This window comes from Syngnathus leptorhynchus, chromosome 22 (genome assembly GCF_054491065.1).
Source record: "Syngnathus leptorhynchus isolate UIUO chromosome 22, UIUO_Slep, whole genome shotgun sequence".
NCBI lineage: Eukaryota > Metazoa > Chordata > Actinopteri > Syngnathiformes > Syngnathidae > Syngnathus > Syngnathus leptorhynchus.
Window position 1 is genome coordinate 4,505,357 of NC_141216.1, and position 23,242 is coordinate 4,528,598.

The 23,242-nt window shown below is 43.0% G+C and overlaps 2 protein-coding genes across 2 annotated transcripts in view; one reads left to right on the top strand and one right to left on the bottom strand.

Moving 5' to 3' along the window:
- Positions 1-509: 509 nt before the first annotated feature.
- On the top strand, positions 510-16,451 carry shisa9a (shisa family member 9a). The gene is made up of 4 exons (XM_085904007.1): positions 510-1,024; positions 1,702-1,808; positions 12,618-12,869; positions 15,463-16,451. Exons 1-4 carry the CDS (start codon positions 510-512, stop codon positions 16,299-16,301), a joined length of 1,713 nt encoding a protein of 570 aa, XP_085760133.1. The 3' UTR covers positions 16,302-16,451.
- Positions 16,452-17,567: 1,116 nt separating this feature from the next.
- snx29 (sorting nexin 29) overlaps positions 17,568-23,242 on the bottom strand; it is a 62,086-nt gene continuing 56,411 nt past the window's right edge. Inside the window, exon 22 of the transcript XR_015063277.1 lies at positions 17,568-17,729. The gene's annotated coding sequence lies outside the window, so the exon portion shown is untranslated. The remainder of the gene's footprint in view (positions 17,730-23,242) is intronic.

Here is a 23,242-nt window from a genome sequence, read left to right on the forward strand (position 1 = left end):
TGGTTGTGTGATGCGTTTGATTCTGTAAAGATTCAGCCAGACTCAAGATTGTATTAAATTATTTTGTTGTATTCAGTCAGCTCACATGATTCCATAATGTTAGACCTCTGTTTGTAGCCTCCCTCTCTCTCTTCCTCTCCCTTCTGCTTGTTTTCCTCCTCCTCTCTTTAGCGCACCAGGCTCTCCCACCACATTTCTCACTGCGCTCTCAGTGCTGCAAGTGTCTGGTGCGTAAGAGCGCGCCGATGAATGCGTAAAGCGCAGTCCTCTTGGAGAGGGGAAATAATAATAATAATAAAAAATAAAAAAACAGCTTATTGATAAGACGCAGAGCCACGAGTGCTTCGAATCTCGAATGCTTTCAGATGATGTTAGTTAAGATGTTCATCAGCTCGGACGAAGGCGCATTGCTGTTTGGGTGTATGTTCCTGGACTTTTCAGCGTGGCATGACCGCCTCTCTTCGTGTCTCGGCGTTTCAGCGTGAAGTTGAACGGTGGAGGAAGCTACCATGAGAGGCGGTTCTTTTCTCCTCGGCTTCCTGCTCCTCAAAGTTACCGCTCTGGTGTGCAAGGCTGACGGGGAGCCGGGTTTGCTCGGGGGCTTCGTGATGATCGCCACCTCCAACGGCTCCAGAGAGGAGGAGAGCGTGTCCGAGGAGACCCCGCACACCGAGGACAAATGCAGGGGCTACTACGACGTGATGGGCCAATGGGACCCTCCGTTTATTTGCAAAACGGGCAATTATTTATACTGCTGCGGCACCTGTGGATTCCGCTTCTGCTGCTCCTACAAAGACTCTCGACTGGATCAGAGCACCTGTAAGAACTACGACACCCCACTGTGGATGAAGACCGGCCAAACCCCGTATAAGAAAATGAACAAGCTGCACGACAGCACCAAAGACAAGACGAACTTGATTGTTTACATCATATGCGGAGTTGTGGCTATCATGGCGCTTGTGGGGATTTTCACCAAATTGGGGCTCGAGAAGGCTCACCGTCCGCAGAGAGAGAACATGTCCCGGTAAGTGTCGAATGTTAATCGCTTCCAGTAGTAAAAATAAAAAATATATATATACATATATATAACCCTCTCTCTCTTTTGTGCAAACTTGCTATTTTGTTTCCTCATCAAACCGATTGTGCGCAATGCGCACTTTTGCACGCCAAATAATCCCAAAACAACACGAATCGGATTCTGCTTGAGTTGAATACTATTTTGCCTCTCTCATCTTCTTCACGCATCCACTTGTACTGCTGGATTACGCGAGCCACGCTCCTCTCAACGGGCGGGGGCGGTTTCTTTTTCACCCGAGTGGAAAGCATCGCGCTCCATTTCTGCAAATGCTCTCATAGGAGCTTAACTGCAGCATGTGTAATGATCGGGGGGGGGGGGGGGGGGGAAACTGCGTCAATTAATATGAACTAAGTAGTTGTTATCAATCTCGCATCGGCGATGTGACCAATTGCATAGAAAAATGATGCAGACTGTAGAACCTTGTGCAATTCAGTTGAATAATCAAATTACACCCATAAACGCACGTGTTACTTCACTGTGGAAAAAAAAGAACAGACAGTACACTGAATAAGTGAAATGGAAATATGAATACAAATGCTCATTAATAACAAATTCCAAAGTGAGGTGTGGAAAAAAGGATGCGACAGGCAGGTTCCTTATTTCTTTCTTCTGATGTGTTACAGGGCGGTGGCCAGTGTGCTGCAAGGCGGATGTCCAGGTGAGCAGTACCGAGGAGAGGAGGCCCTAGGCTTGCATTCCAAGCATTATGCTTCCAGGGCTTCGAACCTTCGTAAGTTCCCGGGGGTTGTCATATGAGGCTTTGTTACCCCCGAATGTTCAGGATAGTTTTTTGGATGGAGCGGATTCTGCATCAGCAGATCACGTCCACATGATGTCATTTGAAAAGTGAGTGTGTGGGTTGGAGAGGAAGGAACGTGAGATGATGTGGCGATTGGGAGTTATGCAGGAATCTCGTGGGCTACTACGCCAACCGAGGCCTCGTTGTGTTTAAGCATCCGAGATCAAACAAAAGAAATAAGAACAACGCTATTAATATGCAGCGGTCCGATCACTTCAAAGTACTTCCAAGTCATTAAAACAACAATCATTTTGTTCATGTTTGGCTGACGACTTCCGTTTAGTCATGTGATTATTGTTCATTATGTTGATGCTTATGTTTCCTCGGAAATATGAGCTGGCAGCGAGAGAAAATAATCTACATCACAACTTTGTAAGAATACATTGAAGAGTGGGGGGAGAAAAAAAAATACATAGGTTGCTATGATTTAATATTGTTGGCATGAAAAGACCAAAAAAATAAAAGCAGTTTGCGAGTGGGAATCTTTTTCTGTCCTCACAGTGGGAGAGATGAGATAGTGGGGTGACCTATGACCTGAGTGGACGCTGCTGTGAAATGGCCATTACTATTTGCAGTGTGGAAACTACACTCTAATCTTCCAGCTCGTGGGTAATCATGTGGACCGTTATTAACTTCCTAGATCGGGAAAAGACCAATCCGTGTATAAGACGGACGGACGAGCAAGCGTGATTGGTTCCAGGCGTTTTCCGAGAGGGGCTTGGATAAGAATTCGATATGGATTTACTGCTTATGCTAATAATAAATGCTAATGCTATTCTTGTTTGAAATGATAGATCAGATGATGCATAGACTGAATGCAAAGAAGGGGAGAGGATAATAAATGGGTGATAATTGCGATGGAAAGACAAGTGCTAAGGTTAAATGTGCTGCACCGAGTGGATTTGCGCCGGGAAATCTATTCATGGCGCATGTATTGATTAGAGTTTATGACATGATTACCGTATTACTGACATCGATGGACCCGGTCTGGCAACTCGTTGCTGGGAGATCATTTCTTGTTCACAATAAGTGGGAGACACACGATAGTAATTAATCGGGGAATGGTTAGAGGTATTTGGAATGTTGGGGACTTTTACAATGGACGTTGTTTTTTTTTATATCCCCAGCTGGACCGACTGGCTGGCGGACTTTGTCTCAACAGTATCGGTTTGAATCCTCAAAGGCTTAAAATCCCGCAGCGCTTCCCTTTCAGCGTCAAAGAGCTGAAGAGACAAAAAATAAATAAAAAGGGGAGGCTCGGAGAAAGAGCGGAAGTAGGAACGGGGAGAGGGAACGGCATAATGTGTGGAGTAAAAAAGATCTGAGTGGCAAACACCCACACTGGTGGCAGCAGCCATTTCCCAAGCTCTGAAGGCTTTCCTTTTGTAATTGAGGACGAGATGTACAGAAAGCCCCCTTGGGCAATTCAAACTTAATTCAGGATACATTTCACATTTTTTGTCTTTGGAAAGAACAATCACGTCTCAGCTCAAAGTGAAATGTCAGTTGAGTGGAACCTCGAAAGACAAACTCACCCCAACTAAGTCTAGTTCTAACCTCGATGCGTCCCAGTCGGATTTAATTAACAGGATAATTGTAAATTAACACCAATGAATGATTTCCCGCACTTTAATCAATATTGACAGTGATGTATCTGACATTTCTCACATTAGAGCTTGAGGTGAGCTTTAATAAGACAAAAGAGATCGCCAGCCGCGTGCACGCTGTGCGCTGTCTCCGCAACGCAATTCCCCCGTTTGCAGTCTTAATTATCTTCCCCCAGCAGTTATAATCTTTTCCTAAACATTCCGAGATTGGAAAGATAACATTTTAATAGGTAATTGCTTGTGAGAGTTCACAGACATGAGGAAAGAAGGCCTTGTCGGCAAAATACTTCATCTGCCATACCTTTTTTTTTCTTTTTTTTTGGAATGCATGGCGCGGACTTGTCAAAAAGAAACTTGGCGTATTTCTTTCTCTCTCTCTATATATATATAAAAAGAAATAAAAAAGAAAAGGAGTGTGACCTTTGTGTCCCCCGCTGTCAGTGGAGCCTTCACAGTTTCACATCAGATTGCAGAGTGTCAGAGCGGAAGCGAGAGCCTCAGTTACAGATCCGACTCACAGGGCCAGGCTGAAAATACATCGGCGAGGGGAGAAAGCGTAAAAGGGAACATGACTCTGCAGGACCGAGCGATATGAGAAATAAAAAAACGTCAACTGGACTTTAGATTGAACAGTATACAAAGCAGGCAGTAAGTCACAGTGTCTGTCCGGACCTCTTCTTTCCCTCCAGGGCCTCTTTCCTGGAACCTTCTCCCTGTCTAATTATCTCAATGTGAGACCCCTCAGCATCCCCAAGACCCCATTAGATGGCTGTTTATGAGAAGCGAGGTGCCGCGCAGCCACCATCAACTTGATGACAGAAATCCACTCAGTTTAAGCACAAAGGTGAACAGGAAGCTAGCAAAACAGAGAATTGCAATATCGGCAAACATGAGAAGTCTACTCCAGGAGTGGATTTTGTTTTCCTCCTTTTACGTGAAGACCGAGGGCTTGCAGTCAACTAGCCCCCGAGGTCTCGTTCACTTGATTTGAGCCAACCCCAGCCGAACGCACGGGGTCAAACGGCGAAGCACTGAACGCTAACATACGAGTTGTCGGTGAAAAAAAAAATAAAAAAATTTAAAAATCAGATTGACGTTATCGACCTATACGACGGAATCATTTTTCATCATAAATATTAATTATTTCATTTCCTGTGAGCCAGTCACATGGTATTTGACAGGTAATTATGTATGGGAGTGTCATGTGCCTGACTATGCGCGCTAATGCGTTTAGCATTCGCATGCAAATGTTAGCCACGTGACCCCGTGGTGCACTTCAGTCAAATCTTGAGTGCGGCAGGCTAAATTGCATCCATCTCCGCTTATCCGTTTCCTCATTTACATATATAGGACTATCTACTGTCGGGTTGAAAGCGCTCCCATCTGTATGTTGAAACAGGTGGTTATCACCACTGCGTTGTAATTAACTGCTACACTGATTTTTTTTTTTTAATCGTCCAATATAATAAGAGACCCGCAAATATTTTGACACTTTTCTGTCACCGTAAATCAAACACAAACCTAATGATTAAGCAAAACACAGTGGCGGAAAAGCACAGCTAGGGTTTTTTTTTTTTTTTTCTTTTATTTGTCATGCTCGGATGTGTTTGCTCACTTGAATGCGGCGGACATTTTTTTTATTCAAAACCGCAACGTTCCTGTGAACAATAATAACCGCTGACTGTCGAACATGCCGTGTAGGCAAAGCTCATATTGCATTGTTAGCCCACATGGGCTCCCTCTAGCATGTTGTTGTGTTAAATCCCCGTGTAATCTTCTTCTATTACAGCCTTTTTAGTATAATACATTAACTGAGTATGTTTTAGAATGACAATAAAGTAGAACTCAAGTGTGGACAGGTTATGTGTGTATTTTAAAACAGCTTTGATTTGGAAATATCACATCCAACACAAACAAGAAGTTTAGATTAAGTGCGCAGCGCGGCGGTACTATGAAAAATAATCCAACTGTGATATGACAATTCCGAGCAGTTTGCCCAAAAAAAAGAAAATAGTCCGCTCGCATTTAATTGGTTGTGTAATTTCACACTTTATGAGTGTACAGGCACACCAGAGGCCCAAACTATTTGTATGTGAACAATTAAAAAGTCAATTTTACACTATTAAATGTATGAAGCAACTCCCAATGTGATGCACAACAATTAAAATGGCAACAGAATTTGTTTGAGACTGAGCAAGTTCTTTTTGCATTTTCCCCCCATTGTGTCCGACAAAATTAGGACAATATTTTTTCCACGTGTGCATATGGACACCAAAAAGCAGCCAGTTATGCGCACATTTATTTCCTGGGCCTGAAGCCTTCAGGCTAGGCAGCAGATTTGCTTGGCTAGCTGCTCCATGCCACCAGCGATGTAAAACACGGGACAGCTCACGCTGGGGGCGCATTTGTGAACCTTCTCCTTATCCGCATGTCGCTTTCATGGCGCCCCAGTCTTTTTGGAAAGGAGGCGCCATTCACCTCAATCTTGCCCACAGGCGTCAGTATGGCCTGGCTCATACGCCACCTTGCCTGGAGGAGGAAAGACCCCATTGTCCCCCCCCCAAAAGCTTACCCTGCTGCTCTCTTGCATGCATATGGACAACCATGCTGGGTGCTGGCCCGCGACGAGGTGACATGTGGCCGTTGGAAATGCGTCACGATGGCCCCAAAAAATGCAAATGGGCAGGTGTGATATGATGTAAAATCAACCCATCAATATTAATATAGTGAGAAAAAAAATCGGTGGAAGGAGCTGAATGTGAACATTTGCCGCACATGCGAGAGTAATCACGCTCAAAGATGAATGCTTCTGTCTGTCTCCTCTCATGTTATACCAACAACAAATTGGATCTTATTTGCCCGCGCTAGCTTTCTCGTCCGGCTGCATGTTTGTATTGATTTTAATCTTCGCTGCACTAAAACAAGCAGCCATTTCTTCTCGCCAATATATTCCGCAGTCTTTGTCACCCTGTCCTCTTTTTTTTTTTTTCATGTTTGTGTAAATTGTTCCAGCAGCTCTGTTCTGTCCCAAGATCAACAGTTAAAAGTTATAAATGATACATAATTCATTGTGCGCAGCATTGCCGGCAGCGCAACAGATTTGATTTATGTATGACTGCCTCCTCTGACCCGTAATCTCGATCTCCCGGTGCCTAAATTCAAATGCACCTCATGCCATTTCAGGTTATGTTTCCAACGGAAAAAACAACACGATTATCTTGGGGGTTTTTTGCGGCGAGGGAAAAGCACAGCTGCTGTTTGATAGTTTTGTCTGATATAAAACTAGACGTGGAATTTGGTGAAGCGACATCATCATCAGTTGCCGAATAGGCCGCAATGTTAAATTAGCATCGCCATTTGTGAGATTTGGGCTTTGAATCTGGGCTCTGATCTTGGCTGTAGTTCGGCACTGAATTAAAAATAAACAAACAAAACGAGGCTTTTAGCTAAGCAATAGCGATAGCACCAGGGAGAGTGAAAGAAGCAATGAGTAACAAAAGAGACTAAAGGGAGTAATGTGTGCCGAGTTTGTCTTTTTTAAAGGATACTTTTCTTCCCCCGGAAGGCAGCCGTTAGCAGTTATTACCTAAAAAGGTGTGGATTAAAATGAATCTCATAATTAACTACTTTGAATGTGGTTCATTTGGGAAGAAAAGCATTGGCGTGGAATTCTTTTTTTTTATAACTGTATCCATTGTTGTAAACTAAATTGATATAGGAAAAAAAACAAACGCTCACATCCTAACACTCCCAGTGGCAATAAATGAACGGATGGTTGGTTGAAGGGGGGTTTTGGGGGTTCCCCATATGGGATTTCCGAGTGACCCACTTCTTCTTACCCCCGTTACGTTGTTGCTTAGGAGCCACTTTGCCTGTCTGCCTCGCTGCACTGCAGCATTCATCAAGCAGAGGGGGGCATCACACTCCTTGTTGCCAGGACACCACTATTCCAAACTCTACAACACCTTGGCTCAGTTATTATTATTTAAAGTAAATAAAACACAAACTAGAGTCAAATAGACAGCGCCACTTGTGGTTGATACTACCATAAATGAGGCGAGACAGCCTTCCTTATTTCACTAACCTCATTTTTTTTTGCCCTCTTCATTTTAGCCTCAGCTCTCCAAGGGAGTATAGATGTCTGAGTGCATGGAGGCCCATCAATACACGGCGTATTTATTTGACGTGGCTAATAATAGAACGTCACCGAGGTAATGTTTGCGGCCGAGTGTGGAATTCACTACGGGGGCTAATCTGTATGTCTTAGTGAGGAGGAGGAGGAGGAGTCCCTCTGGGCTTCTGAGGTTTCCGAAATAATATGCCATTCTTCTAAAGTGTACATCATTCATGAGCTGGGAGAAGCGAAAAGGTATCCAGTGAGATGATGTGGTGCAGTACAGATGGACAAGAAGGGTGATGATTAAAGGGAAGCAGAACGCAGGAGAAACCAGAACTTTTCTCGCTTCCCCAAACTGTAACTTGCAGTTTCGGGTTAATTAGCTTGATGCAATGCCATTTGAATGGCGGACAACAGTCGGCGCCTAAATTCCCTAATTAGCAGTGCACAATCCACTTGCCAGTGCTGCTGGGTTGTTTTTTTTTTTTCGGGTAACGCTGTCTCTTGCCCCCCCTTGTCTTTGGAGGCTGGGAAAAACCGCTCACAGATGTGTTCCAACATACACACACCTGCCAAGCATTGAGCAGGTGCAGCAGACTAAAAGTGTAGAGACAAAAAAGCATCACTTGGGCAGAGCCAGAGGAGCAGATTATAAAATACTGCAGTGGGATGGCTGCAGGTAATTAAATACTATCAGCGCTCTGCCTTCAGTCCATCTGCTTTGTTACCTCAGAGGCAGCTGGATTAAATATGAAGCTGGGACAAATATATCACTTTAGTTTAGAGCAGAAATAAACTACTTGGATATAGGGACGGGGTTTTTCCAGGAATATCAAAGGTGTTTTAATTCAATAACTATACAAAAATGATATATTTCTAGTCCTGGGATTCAATTTGAATCGTAAGACAGTCAGTGTTAAATGGCAAGCATTTTGCCTTTGCAAAATGAAACAATAGGAAAAGGCTTGGAACGGGGAACTCGAGTCTGTGCCATCCATTCAAGAATTTGTGCCAATGGAAACGAGATTGGGTGCCACTGCAATGACAACGAGGGAGGAGAAAAAAAAAATAACTACTGCTTTGGCTCAGTGAAGTTTACGGACAGTTTCACATTTGGTGAAAAACAACTTATAAGCTTAAAGTTTGCTCAGTGAGCAGACATGCTAACTGTATTTAAGTGCTAATAACGTAAAGGCCAGTCAAGTGGAAAAGCATGTCCGCTAGTGGTAAGTGGGTCACGACTGCTGACATCTTGTCAGAGGTGTCAAGCTCCCCTGTGGGGACACATCCTTATCACGGCCATCTTGCCGTGCCTTCCTCTCTACCTGCCACTCATTGTCTGTGTCGCTTTGTCTCGGGAAGGATGTCGTCGTCGGGGTTGACGGAGCGGCAAGCGCTCCCGCCGCTGACTCATAACGGGGAAGCCCGAACGGGCCCCATTAGGGCGAAGGTACAAGTGAATGACGGCATACTGCGGTGTTAGCATCCTGTCAATCACAAATATTTCCTTAGGACAGCACTTGTGGGGAAGAGGAATGGAGGCAAGGAAGCCACTATTTTTCTTCTTTTTTTTATTATTTTTATAACACAGAGCAATATTTCAAGCTAATTACGTCGTCTTTGTGTGAATGAGACAGAAGATCGTTGAGGCACACAATAGGCCCGGATGATGTTATTGTGACTTTCTCTTTCATCATGGTGATGAATAAGAGCTCCTTGTAACAGTTGCGCTTTAGTGGAGCAAGTATTTTGCTGTCTTTGTCCCTTTTGGTGACTCTTTGAATGATAAACGTTGTCAACTCAGTCGATAGTGTGCAGCCAGGTTTGACTGAATATATGTTACAAAAAACTGCAACTACAGCTGATGTGTCTTTGTTTTTTTTTCTTCCAATTTGACGTAAAAATACCATGCTGATGTTATGTCAATATAAAATAACTATTAGAAAATAAAATAAAAAATAATATTAGATTCCCCCCCCAAAAAATCAATAAAAAAATTCAACATAAAATAATACATAATTATCACACACGGCCGGTTTATCGCCCGCCTGCCCTTCACGCGCGGGCTATTTCCAATCATTCGCGCAAGATAGATGCCACGAGTTTGATTCATTTTGCATTTAACATGAGTGTGAAATGAGTTGAAATGACACATTAGAACGTGGCTACAAATGGTTGCTCCCATCTGTTGTGTCTTAGGGAGATTAGTGTCTCTCAGGACGCCAAAGGTTCCTGTCACAACATTTTTCATCTCGATTAGTGATTATCATTTTTTTGTCTTCTCCCTCCTCTACACAGCTTTCACGTTTCATAAATCTCAGGGAGTTTTCTTCCTGTTGATTCTGTTGCCTGGCTTAACAACGTCCTGCGAGACCCCAAGTCAATGCATTGGATTGCCGGCGAGATAATAGAAACAATCGAGGCGGCGCAATAGTAATCAATAGTATTTCAAAATGAGAACGCTACGACATCTGGCTGGATGCGCCCGAGGCCATTGTCCTTTGGAATGCTCAGGAAGGAACAATTAGGTGTTTAAAATCTCGCCGAGCCATTTCCCATGACAGACTTTTCAATATTCCTTCTCTCTCATCTCAAGCCTATGTGTTTAATGGCAGACTCGAGGGGGGATGACTAAAAGACCCTTTCAAGCATATTCCAATGTATCTCTCTCCTTGCGTTTCCTTAAATGGGTGCACAGTTAATGAGAGAAGCCATAGTGACAACGCTGACATATGGCGGTGATAATGAGATGAGCGGTGTTTGGGAAAAAAACACGGCCGTATAGAAATGCAGAATCTGCCATGTACAGTGTTGTCCAATGAATTTAAGAAGAGCAGCAGATCTCGGGCGAAGCTGCATATCATGTATTATTCAGGGGCCCTGTATCCTCAAGTTCTCAAGGCGTTGTTTCGAGGCACAAATGAAAACTTGCGCCAATGATGGAGGATCAGTCATTTTTTTTTTTTCTCCTCCAATAGCCATTAGCCACAGATGAAAATGTCTCATAGTGAGGCCTCTCTTTACATTTCTGTGATCCTAAACGTCCTCATGCTGCAGAGACGAGATAGGGACAAAAAAAAAAAAAAAGGATGAGGACCACTGGAGCAACAAACTGCCACGCGTCTCGTGTAGCAAACAGATAAACAGACGGCGGGCGAAATAAAAAGCACTTGACTCTCCCGCCTCTCGCATAACCTGCTTACCGTTTTAAGTGTGACTAAAGACGGGTATGCGGAGACACAGAAGGGACCACACACCCTGCAACCCGAAGTCAATGATTTGGTCTCACGTTAGAGAATAAAATGGGGAGAAAAAGCGGTTTACTCTCAGTGCCGCCTTCAATCCACGCAACAGATGAAGACAACTTTACAAAAGGCAGCGTTTACGGAGGTTTTTTATCATTTGTGCAGACTCTTATGTCAACATCTATTCATCCTCCAAATATTCTGCTCAGTTAGATGACTCGTGAAATTGCTTTTCTCTCAAAACAAGATCAGGATTTCAACTTTTTTTTTTGGGTGGGTGATAATGGCTGACAAAATTTGACCTGAGAGGTAAATCTGCGAGGGGAGGGGTGGGGGTTGGGGGGAGGGCGGACAAACTGACAACCCAACAAACATAGGTTGCATAACAATGACTTTTCTCAGTCCTCGCCTGTTGATATGTGGGCGCGGGTGACTGCACGACAATGCAAAACTACTACACGAGGAAAAAAAACCAAAAAAACAAAAATATTGTTGCCATGACAAAAGAGTGGAGCCGAGAGATGAAGAGGCTCAAGTAATGACAGAGAAGCAGTTTTGCAGATGAAGAGGGTTGATGCATTTACCCAGTGCAGAAAAAGGGAATAATAGATGAGTCAGCTGCTTGCTATTTTTCAGTGCAGAGTCAAAAAAAAAAAAAAAAAAAAATCAACGAAAGGATTACACCATACGGCCGGTAGCAATGGAGCCAAATATGAGACAGGAGCCCTCCAACATTGTGTGACAATACTTTTACTTGTTTCTTATCGGCTCCCTATTACCAAGAAAATAAGTCGCCCTTTTTATTTGTGCTGCTGTGCGATTTAAATTTGTCCAAAACACATTAAAGGCAAAAGGTCATGGAACCAAAATAAGCATGAGGCTATGTGATCTCATGGTTCCAAATAAAATACTCGATTATTAGGCCGCTCGCTGTGACACGCTGATTATTCATGCTAAGTACGTACGAGGCTATCCAGACTGCTATGAACTCTCTGACCTGCTTAATGTTGGCTTGTTCTGGACCTTATGCAAATGAGCCCCACTGCCACAAGGCACACACACACACACACACACACACACACACACACAACCTTTTTTTTTTTGCTTCAAGGCCAGCTTGCTTTACAAGACCAAAAAAAGATGAGATCCAAATGTGTCTCGTTTCTTCATCATGTTGGAGATGATTAATCTAGCGCCACTCTTATTTCCTGCTTCTTCTTGTCATCTAATTCCTCTGCCATTCCTTGCACTTTAAATTGCTTTTGTCGTTTGCTTTTTCTTGCTTCTAAAATGATCAAGTGGCAACGTTCGGATGCTTTTAACACAGTGTACTCATACATTTGCCATCAGTAACAGCACTTTGCAATTATCTGTCAAGCTTGGACAGCGGAACAAAATTGAAGTGAAAATTTCCCACATTACTTGTGACATTTGGCTGTTCTTTACAAGATTTCCCATCCGTGCCTCACTTTGTGCACTTCATATTTCCACCAACTTGTTTTTGGCAACAGCCAGTCGCGTTTTTTCGTGTTGCACGACTGTTTTTAACAAAAAAATGCAGAATACCAAAGCTGTCATAATAAAACGTCGTATCATGACGAAATGTTTATAGAGTAGTGTGTGACTATTAAAGTGTCAAAAGAAATGAACCATTGTAAAAGGGACCAAATTTAATTGATACTCTGCTGTAAATATTTTCCACCACCCACCATTCCGTCAATTGGTCGTATCATGCTAATGCTAAGCTAATTATTGTATCTGTTTTTCACAGAGGGTGCTCAGATTAACAACAACGTCGGACCCGGGTCAAACATGGTCCAACAGCACCCGTATCCTAGCCTCAGCCAGTTGGCTCATGTGTATGAACATCAGCAGCAACAGCAACAGCAGCAACAGCAACAACAGCAGCAGCAACAGCAACAACAGCAGCAGCAACAACAACAACAGCAGCAACAACAGCAGCTTCAACAGTTGCAGCAGCAAAACAAGGACTTCAACAAATATGCCTCCCTGAAGGCCGTGGGTGAGTGCCAATCATCGTAACACCTTCCACGCCATTTAAAAAAAAAATGAAAAGATTTGTTTTGTTATCAGTCAACATCCACTGCTGTAGTGTTACACCAGCGCAAGCTGTTGTTTGCCATCGCTGTCACACTGCCTGGCAATTCTTTCCATGAAGGACCACAGATGTTGATTTCATTGTTTCATTCGGGAATCTCGTACGCTTCGGGACTTGGACGGACGGTCAAGGGGACAATGTGAACAAGATGTCGCAGATTTGCGCAGAGATCTGACAGATGTTATTGATTGTGGCACCCGAGCTGACACGCCGTAAAAGAGGCTGTTTATCAAACTGGGTGACAGCGTCACACGTGCCACCAAATACACACAGCTCCAATAGTTTTGGCTGGGTTGTGTCACCACCTGATTTGTCTTTGTTTGAAAGCTTGTCATACATGGAATATCGATCATCATTCCGATGACATCACACTCACGATAGAAACTTGGCTTTCGAAACGACATCTGTTTTTTTTTAGGGCATACCTGCATATTAAATATACAGCATGGTAATTATTTAGTGAATGAAATTGGGACTGACTGGAGCTTGACTAAATTGGATTCATGCTGACAGCAATGTTTTGACAGATGCAAAACACAAGTCTTTATATTCTGTCACATTCTTCTTTGAATCACTCTGCCTTAGCTTTTTGTTCTATTGGAAATAACGAGGTCTTTCAATGTATTACGTGACATCGCTGCAATTTACTTTGTCGTTCGTTTCTTCTCACCTTTCCCCAACTATTGCCAACCATATTGTCGTTATCGTCCGCATCGCATCCTCTCCCCTCGATTCTTCTCTTCCCTAATCTTCTTTTGTCTCTCTATCTATCGCGACACCCACCCTCTCCAATCCACCGCTGAGCTCCCTTCAGTCCATCATGATCCTTATCACCGCTTGAAGAATCATCAGGCTGCTAATCTCCAGCCTTATTTCGGGTTCTACTCGGTAGCACGATCCCCGCCGACCATCACCTGGGTTACAATTACGTGAGAGGTTTCCGCTCGAGGAGTGGAATTCAAAGAGATTTCTGAGAATTCAATTCTACTGGGCAAACTCAATCTGTATACGCGAGACGGAAGCGGCAGAGTGAAAAGGGCGTCACATTATGTTCCTGCTTGAGCTAATCTTGAGCAAAACCAATGAGTCCGTCTTTACCTCTCGCTATTGTCGATACATCATTGTCAACACGTTCTAAACCAGCCTCTTTTTTTTTTTTTTTAATTGCTTCTTATTAGAGAAAGTCTCCAGCAAGTACAAATCACCAATTATGTAGTGTCAAATCCAAACATGTCTGCCTTAAAGCCCACCGAGCCGTTTTATTTCTACTACTCATAATGCAAGATCTTTTTTTTTTTTTTCAAATATAATCCACTGAGAAAAATGAGTGCAATTAAAAAAAAAAAAGTAGACACGTTTGTTTATTCCAGATGCACTCAAAGTCTGCTTGGCACTGATACAAATAGGATTAACAGAAAAGTTTTTTTTTTGAAATCACATGTCCACTAATGTTTCCCGTGGGGCTAATTAGTGAAGTACAAGGATCACCGTTCCCTGGCTCAAGTCAGATATTCAAAAGGTTGAAGCTTAGAGGCTTCTTGATAGAATGACAATTAACACGCATTCGGTAATTAATGAGGAAAGCAATTCCGACAGATAACAACAGGACAAAATATTCCGTCAGCTCCCGTCCTGGCGTTTCGAGCTTACAAATGCTGCACGATGAACGAGTTCGCATAAGAAGACGTTGACACGGAGTGATGACACTGGGGTTATATATTTGATTTTTTTCCACCCTCAATTCATATTTGTTTGAGTCTCAGCACGACGCCGGCCTTTCATGCACAGACCTACTGCGCGTAACAGCGACGTTTTCTGTTTCCTGTCACGTACACCCCTGGATGTGTGCACCGTTGCGCTGACTGCCGCCCGATTGATTCAACTGTCGACTGAGCAAGTTCGATCCCCCCGCGGGCAGCCATTCGAGCAGCGTCTCAGCGGGTGAATCTCCACATTTTCCCCGATCCTCACCCGCAAACCTCTCTGCTTGTCTCTCACCTGCTCTTCCTGTGATAAAGTAGATTTATAGCTGCAATAGTAGCGGAAACTCGCTGAGTGTGTTAACTTTATCTCCAAGGGTACAGAGGCAACAAGGGCATAAGAGTAATGACTGGACTGTGAACACGGATACGACGGAAAACATTTCATGCTGATAAGACACACCGGCTCAGCCACGGTGACTGACAAGAGACGTGGAGCATTAAACCAAAGGCTGTAAAACGGAAACTTCATAATGCCAAGATAGACATAATCCTCATTTGGATCCGTACCAAACTTTATGCCATCTACCTAACCTGATTGTTCTCAGCAAGATTCATGCATTATGTAGAGACGGATAAAAAAAAAAAAAAATGCTCTCTGCTACTGTTAACTAAAGAGAACTTTGTTCTGTTTCTAATGCAGTAGTAGTCAATAGACAGACAGAAATGAAGTTACCTTCTGAATTCAATTTCATACAATTTCTTTTGACCATTATTTTGTCTCCCTCTTCTGCCAGCTGCCAAATACAACGGTGATGTGTTCAACAAGCGCAGGATGATGGTAGAGCTCCCAACACAAGGCGCTCTTCCGCTCCAACCCATGGGCAACTCCCGACCCCCCATGACCAACTTGTCATCGATGACCACCAACCCGATCGCTTCGAACCCCATGGCTTCCCACTCCGTGAACCACATGACCTCCAAGACCCCTATGACGTCGATGACTCCCATGACCTCCCTTGCCCCAATGACTTGTATGACTCCCATGACTTCTATGACTCCCATGACCTCATTGGGACCACTGACCCCAGAGCCGGTGGCAACATACGTTACCGAGATGCCCAGGATCCCCTCCGTGTCGACCCTCCCGACAGACCGACGCGGCGGCGGCGGAGTAACGTCGTTAAAGCCCAACGGTCAGAAATCCAAAAGCAACCACAGCCACGTCACCCACGGCTCCCACAGTGCCCTCACTCACTTTCACAGCCACAGTAGCAAGCCCACGGGACTGGGGACGACCTCCTTGGCACACATGGGGGGTACTATGCCCGGGGGCACATCCCTAGGAATATCCAGGGTTTCCGAGACCCCCGTCGGCTCCAGCTTTGCGACAATGGGTCGACCGTTGGCGTACAGTTCGAATACCATCTCGTCTGGGCATACGATGGGCCCCTTAAGGGGCTGGGATGGGACAGAGACGGTGGGCCGGAGGAAGAACTACGGCCACAAGAGGCCTCAGTGTACGGTGCTGGAGCCCAACCAGCTCCATGGCAGCAGAGGCCACAGCCACAGCCAACACTTCCTCCCCACACAGCCCTACTTTGTGACCAACAGCAAGACAGAGGTGACTGTGTGAGCCACGAAGGCAAAATGTAAAGTATGCATGTGAAATGGTGACAAGTAATTTCCCAACGGAGACACACCGACACCAGAGTTGGCCAAAACGGCGCGGGTCTGTTTGTTTGTGCGATGAAAGCTAAAGCTTGTTGGTACCGGTCAAAGATTCCTCCACATTTTGTGATGTGTGTGTGTGGCCCGCTCGGTCACTTTTTACATATCGCCGAGATCACTGCTCAAGTCTGTGGAAGGTTGGTGACAGTAACTATGAAGCGTATCTTTCAAGTTAGATCTTACAAAGGGAAAATCTACCGATACAGATTATGAAAAGGGAAGCGAGCCCGAGAAGCAATACGAGGGATCCGACTTTGAAAGCATTGCCGAGTCAACGTGGAGTATCACAGCGTCTGTTAAACAAGCACGGTTGAACTCAACCACATTCCGCCAGAATCTCTTGATGGGTTCCGAACCGACATATGACAAGGGCTCTGGGCTTTGAACTGCATTCATAAGCAGGTTTTCTATCGAGGCCAGTCAGAAGCCTCTTCATAAGCTTCACTACTGAAGGTCACCCTTCTCAATCAAAGCTCTAGCACAGATAATATTGGGCTGAGGAGTCGGATTGTTCCTGCTCAGCTCTCATCTGCATGCTGACAGCTGGCCCAGAGGTGGGGCAGAGAAGAAGGATCCGGATGCTGCTGCTGCTGCATCTTTCTTCCACAATCACACTCAAATGCACATCCAAGTATTCACATGTAAGATTGGGGCCAACACATAGCATATTGTAGAAATGGCACTCATCTGGCTTTTACAAGTCATTTACTGTTTTGTTTGCTTATGTGAGCTGTGCATATTTGTTACATATTGAATTAAATCTCAAGTGGAATGAAATATGGAGTTTGTTAGAAGGGTTAGCATATGCACAGGTTAAAAGTGGGCCTTCATTCAACTAAGACTGGACATCATTTTGAGATGTTAATCCCAAAAAAAAGTTGGGATATTTAGCATATATTCACACACATATACACACAAAAGCAAAAAGAAATGAAACAACAGCAACAACAAAATCTATTATCTTCCCAGATTTTCTATTCAGGACATTGTGGAAAAATAAGGTCACTGCTTGCTTTCGATGTTTATCACAACCAAATGAGCTAATGCAGCAAAGACTATAATGTGGAAATATAAACCCGCTTGCCAACTGCTATTGCTTCACCATGAAAGCTCATCCGGTATTGTAGAAGCAGTCACCGGAATAATTGTGAAGCGGCTATAGAGGTGGAAGCAATTGGTTAAAAAAAAAAAAATACGCATCCCTTGCCATGAGATTTGATATTATAAAACAAGTAGGGGCAGCTGGAAGCGGTTGCACTCACGGCTCACGGTTGATAAGGTCATGGCCACAGATGACATGTTGGAAATTCTTCATTCAGGCAGTCAGACAGATCTAAAAAAAAAAAAATCGACAATAATTGAAACAATTCATTCTAGGAACCTTGTTGACATTTTTTTTTGGGGGGGGGGGGGAAATAGAGGGAAACGAAAGACCGGAAGCTTTGTCGTAATTAGCTTGGGTTGAATAGCGCAATAAGTGATTAAGCGTTACAATAATTGAGTTACATTACAAATCAAGAACCAAAAAGAGTCATCATTAAGTTCCCTGTAGGTGTGAGGTCATGTCCTCAGATCCTATTTCTATATCACAAACATCTTCGATAATACTGGAACACAAAGTCGTCCGGTAAAGACTCCCGGAGGATTTCTGACCTAATTTTCTTTTCTACGTGCCTTCTCCCTCTTCTAAATCATCCTGTCTATTATTTTGGCAGCTAACAACACCACCTTACGAGCCTTGGTCAGTCATACTGTGGCAAGGAGTCGGTCAAGAAAAATGAAGGATCATTTTAGCCACAACATTCACGTCTAAAATGAAAATGAGTGATTGAAACACCTCACAATTCTTTCTTTGCACCGAAAACACACACGGTGAAATAAACCACCTGACATTATTGTAAAACACTGTACTGTACTTCATTAGATTTACATGGTGCCGAAAAAGCGAAGTGTGGAGAATAATTGGAGCCGAGAGAATCTCAAAGATGCACACTTTGTCTTATAGCTACAACGGCCAGGCCTTATTCAGAGAACAAAAAAAAAAAACGGATCTCACCGTCCTATTTTGTTCTTGGTTGAAGAGCTCTATTAAAATACACAATACACAATTCCCATTAGACATGTCACGCTGAAATTGAGCTCGATTGTTGTGAGAAGCGGAAGAAAAGCACTCAGCAAAATATTCACAAGGGATATTCAATAAATCGAGACTTGGGGTCAGAAGGGATTAGGAGCTCTCATTGTGATCTTTAATCACCAAAACCTGACAAGAGGCTGTGTGGCAACTTCACCGTGGCAACACAAGACTGTCAACTCTGGATAGGGTAGAAGCATTGAATAATTGATACTGCTAGAGGAGCAAAGTCAAAAGTTATGAATCTGACATGACTCTTGACATGCATAAGGTGCATCGATGCAGCATCTTAAATCATAGACACCAGTAAAAAAAAACACGCACACAAAAAAAAAAACAAGACGGGCCACCCTGACCAAAAAAGTAGCAAAAGTCTAAAAATTTATGGTAAATATTATGAAAACAGTCTTTTTTTTTTTCTTGTTAAATTTTGAATTTATTTTTGACTGAGTATTATTTTTATAATATTTTCTGAGGGGAATAAACAGTCATTTCACAATTTACAATTGATCTTGGTAGTTGATTTATTCTCTCAAACTGACATTTTTATCATAAAAAAAAAATAGACAGTTTTTTTGAAATAGTCACATTTTTTTGCTTTAGTCCCATAATAATTTATGTTTTGATTTTCGGAACTCAATACTCCTTTACAATTGAATATATTTGCAGCCTTAATTTCCTAGTGAATAGGATTCCACTCATCATTTAAAAAATACAGCAAGGATAAAATCGAAAGTCCATGTACGCTGGTGACTATTAAGGGCTCAAACAACTTTAGTTAACAGATTTTTTTTTTTTTTTACCGCATCCTGCTATATGCTCAACCCACTCCTCCAACATCAAATGGGGAGGGGGGGGGGGGGTCTTGTCAGCAATGTTTACAAGTTTGTATAGCCTCCGTCTGTACAGTATGCGCATTGTTTTCACTTTTGGCTTTCGCACATGGCAAAAACAAAAAAACAAAAAAAAAAGAAGAGATGTACTGTTTCTGCTCTTATGGACTGTCAGCAAACGATAACGACTATGTATACTTTCTGTTAGCATTAGCGAATGGTGAAGGGGAAGAAAAACAAAAACAAAACCCTCACCACCAGTTATTGACACCTGCAATGTCCAGCGCCAAGGCATTTCCCATAACCGCAGCAGAATCAATAAGCTATTTGTGGGACGATTATTATCCACTAGCAAGCTAATCTTTTTGTAGAACAACTAACTGATTGGCTCATTTTTGGTGTCTTCGCCGTGGACTAAACACAAAGATATACGACATTGGATTTGATATTTTATATGTCCGGACCAGTTTGTGGTATTTATGCATACTTATGGTCCTGACACTGCATTTACATGTGAAGTCATTTTCAATGGTAGAAGCCCATCTCCCACTATTGTTTGCACAGTAGCTTATAATATGCACCGTGATGCCCCGTTGTCCTTTTACTGACTTTGAACTCTGTGAAATAAAGTTATGAGGAAAAGAAAAAAATATTTTGGTACTACTCCACTATTGTTAGAAAAAGACATAGCAGGTGTTTTGTCCCAAAATATATGACCATAGTGTTGCTAAGATGAACTTCTTTTGATTTCCTTTTTACAGGTTCACAGGGATATTTTGAGTTGGTTTTGTTGTTGATTTGACATCTATTAATATCTTACTATTGTTCTATATACGACTTTCTTACGTGGCAATAAAAAGATGACTTCTGCAAAAAATCATCTTTAATTGCTTCTTTTTTCTTTGACTCCCACAGCGGCGCAGACCTCCCTTTCTCAGCTAATTTGGTTAGGACAAGCATAACATGGAAAACGACATGACAATATTTGAAGCGAGAGTCCTCTCGTGTTTTCGAAGCTAATCAAAAGCTATCAAGTTGAACTGTCTTTGAACCCCAACTGAGAACATTCCCGCCACACTCAATCACACCCACTGTTTTGGTTGTAAATTCTTTAAGTCTCTTACCTTGAAGTGAACCGTGTGAGGTATAAGAGAAGAAAAATAATCAAAACTATCTTTTAACTGTGCTCCAAAGGTGACTTCAGGGCCAAGAAAATCTTCAGTGGTCACATGCATTTAAAACAATCCATGGAAACAAAGCTTTCTACTCTTTGTAGTGCTGTCTGTTCTATCTTCACACAAAAAAAAAAAAAAAAAGATTGGCTCATGGAGTTTCATCATCTCCAAAAACATAAGCACCTCTCAACAGAATGTCAAGGTGAGATGAAACCTTTCTAGATGCAGTGGGACTTCTGAAAGTGACTGGTGGAGCTCAACAGACCAAAACAACATTTGGTAGCAGCCATGTAAATTCTTAGTTTGTTTTTGGAAGGAATATTCCAAATGACGCTAGACCGGCTGCTTAAAGCAAACATTTGGGGGTTATGCAAGCAAGCCTTGGCATCATATGTTCAATCTCTGGCACAAAGTGTGCACACCAAAACATTAAAAAATGGCAGGATGTCACACCCTCCCTTCTCAGTTAATCATTCAACTCCCTATTTATAAAATAGAAAAAAAAAACACGACCGCCGAGGAATTAGATTTTACATCGCCACACGTGAATTTCAAAATGAAGATGGCAGCCGGCGTTTCAGAAATCACATGATATTTTCATGGCCCAGGGCTCTTCAAATCAGAATTGGTGCAAAAAAAAAAAGAAACATTTCCTCAGTAGCTTCATACTAGGAGGAGTCAGGCTCTTCTTATCTGTGAAGCGAAAGTGATGTACAGCCTAGAGGGAAACCCTGACAGTGACGCGGGGGACTCACTTTGTCGTCTCGTACCACTGTGTGTGCGTGTGTGTGTGTGTGTGTGTGTGTGTGTGTGTGTGTGCGTGTGTGTGTGTGTGTTTGAACCGCACGTTTAGAACAGTCGCAATATCATTCCTCATCCTGTTTGGATAGATTCCGTTTTTTTATTTGCAAGTTCTACTGGTTTGCTACTCAGTTCCACATCATGCCTTTATTTGCCAGAATAATTTGTCTTATGCCTCTTTTAGGCATTTCTCAATTTTCATTTTCTGCCTTTTACCGAAAGCAAGTCGTGGATTTAAAATGTCGCATGAGTCAAATGTAAAGTTGGAGGTGCTGGAATAAAAGTTCAGCGAGTCATCCTGTCAAAAGGATTGACTGGACCACATGTTTAATATTGATTTATTCCACTTTTTATTCCTCATTTTACTTTCTAGCCTAGTGTCGATAGTGAGCAACGGCTAATAGTGACAAAACCGAGCTTTACTGCTCCCAACAGTAATGAACGAGGGAGGCAAGCGTGTTGCCTTCAGGGGCCGAGAAGCCGCCTCGGGGTAAGAGTGAAGACGAACATAATAAGACTGGAACACGCAGACATACAAACTACGGCTGAGATCCACCTGCATGCCAGATGGTTCATCAGCAGGTCTCCCTTTGGCCTCCTCCAATAGGAAATGGATCAGTGAGGGACAAACTAATGTGCTTACTGAACGTCACGTTGTGAAAAAAGCTTCAAGAAAATATCAGGGACAAAGTGACATTGACAAATATTCGACTCCTGACCCAAATAATATGGCCTTCATCATCTGTCGACAAGGCAAATCAGTGGGAAAGGTCACATCATGAAGAGAAAAGAATTTCATGGTATTTCTTTTTTGGTTTTTTTTTTTTACTCAAGCAGATCAAAATCATCCGAAAGATATGAAAAAGGAACACAGCCTCTGCGGACTTGTGACTCCGAGCTGTTTTTTTTTTTTTTTTTTTATCCCCCCCCCCTTCAAATTGCATCAGAGACTTTCAATTGGCTTGTGCAGAGTGAAAGCACACACACAAAAAAAAAAGAAAAGAAAACAAATGACAAAAGCCTCTTTGATAACCACTTGCAGCCAAGCTTGAAACAAAGCAACGAAGCTTTGGATTTTAGTTTGACAACTACGGACCAATCAGCTTAGAGTGTCGACATCTTCTTTGTACTTAAGAGTGACATCCAGCTCAGCTAATGGATGGCCTTGACTACACAGCGGTCACCACAAGCAGCCCGGAGTGGACCGAATGGCGGCGTAGTTCCAAAAAAAAAAAAAAAAAAGAACCCGCCTGGAGGAAAGCCAACCGTTGCCACGGTGACAGCGCTGTGAAGAAAATCTCTTTGTATTGTTACCAAGGCAACTACTGTAGATAGCAGGGGCGAGGGAGGGGAGGATGGATGGATGGATGGATGAAGGAGAGGTGACTTGGTGAGGAGTGAGAAGGAATGTGAGAAGAGGAAGGAAGGAGGAAGAAAACAACAACGCGAGGAGCTGCATGGTGAATTGTATGAAACACAAAAGATTTGTCTGTACAGTATCTGCCTTGTTTGTATGCTGGTTGACAGTGGGAAAGCTTCTCCACTCGTAGAAAATAAACATTCAGAGATTCCACTGCAGCAAATTCACACCCAAAAAAAAAAATACACAAAAATATTGGGACACCTGGCCGTTAACATCAACCGGATGCGTTTGGTAACGCCACTCCAAACCAAATGTGGAGTTTCTAAACATACACTGGAGTTGTTTTGATAACTTTTGAACTGCTTTGCTGTGGGGCTCCACAAATTCCCCACTGTGTTTGAATTGACTCTATAAATCTAACAGAGGGAAGAATAACTGTTGAAGTGTTTCTGTCTCCAAATTAGCATATGTGAGAGTGTCTCAGTGTGCGCAAGATGGAAAAACACCAAAGTGGCTCCATCGCACTTCAATCTACGCCAT

Excerpts from the sequence above, each read along its gene's own strand:
- shisa9a (XM_085904007.1), top strand. The coding sequence starts at position 510 with ATGAGAGGCGGTTCTTTTCTCCTCGGCTTCCTGCTCCTCAAAGTTACC. Across the intron at positions 1,809-12,617 it reads TTCCAGGGCTTCGAACCTTC|AGGGTGCTCAGATTAACAAC; the intron begins GTAAGTTCCCGG and ends TGTTTTTCACAG. Across the intron at positions 12,870-15,462 it reads TGCCTCCCTGAAGGCCGTGG|CTGCCAAATACAACGGTGAT; the intron begins GTGAGTGCCAAT and ends CTCTTCTGCCAG.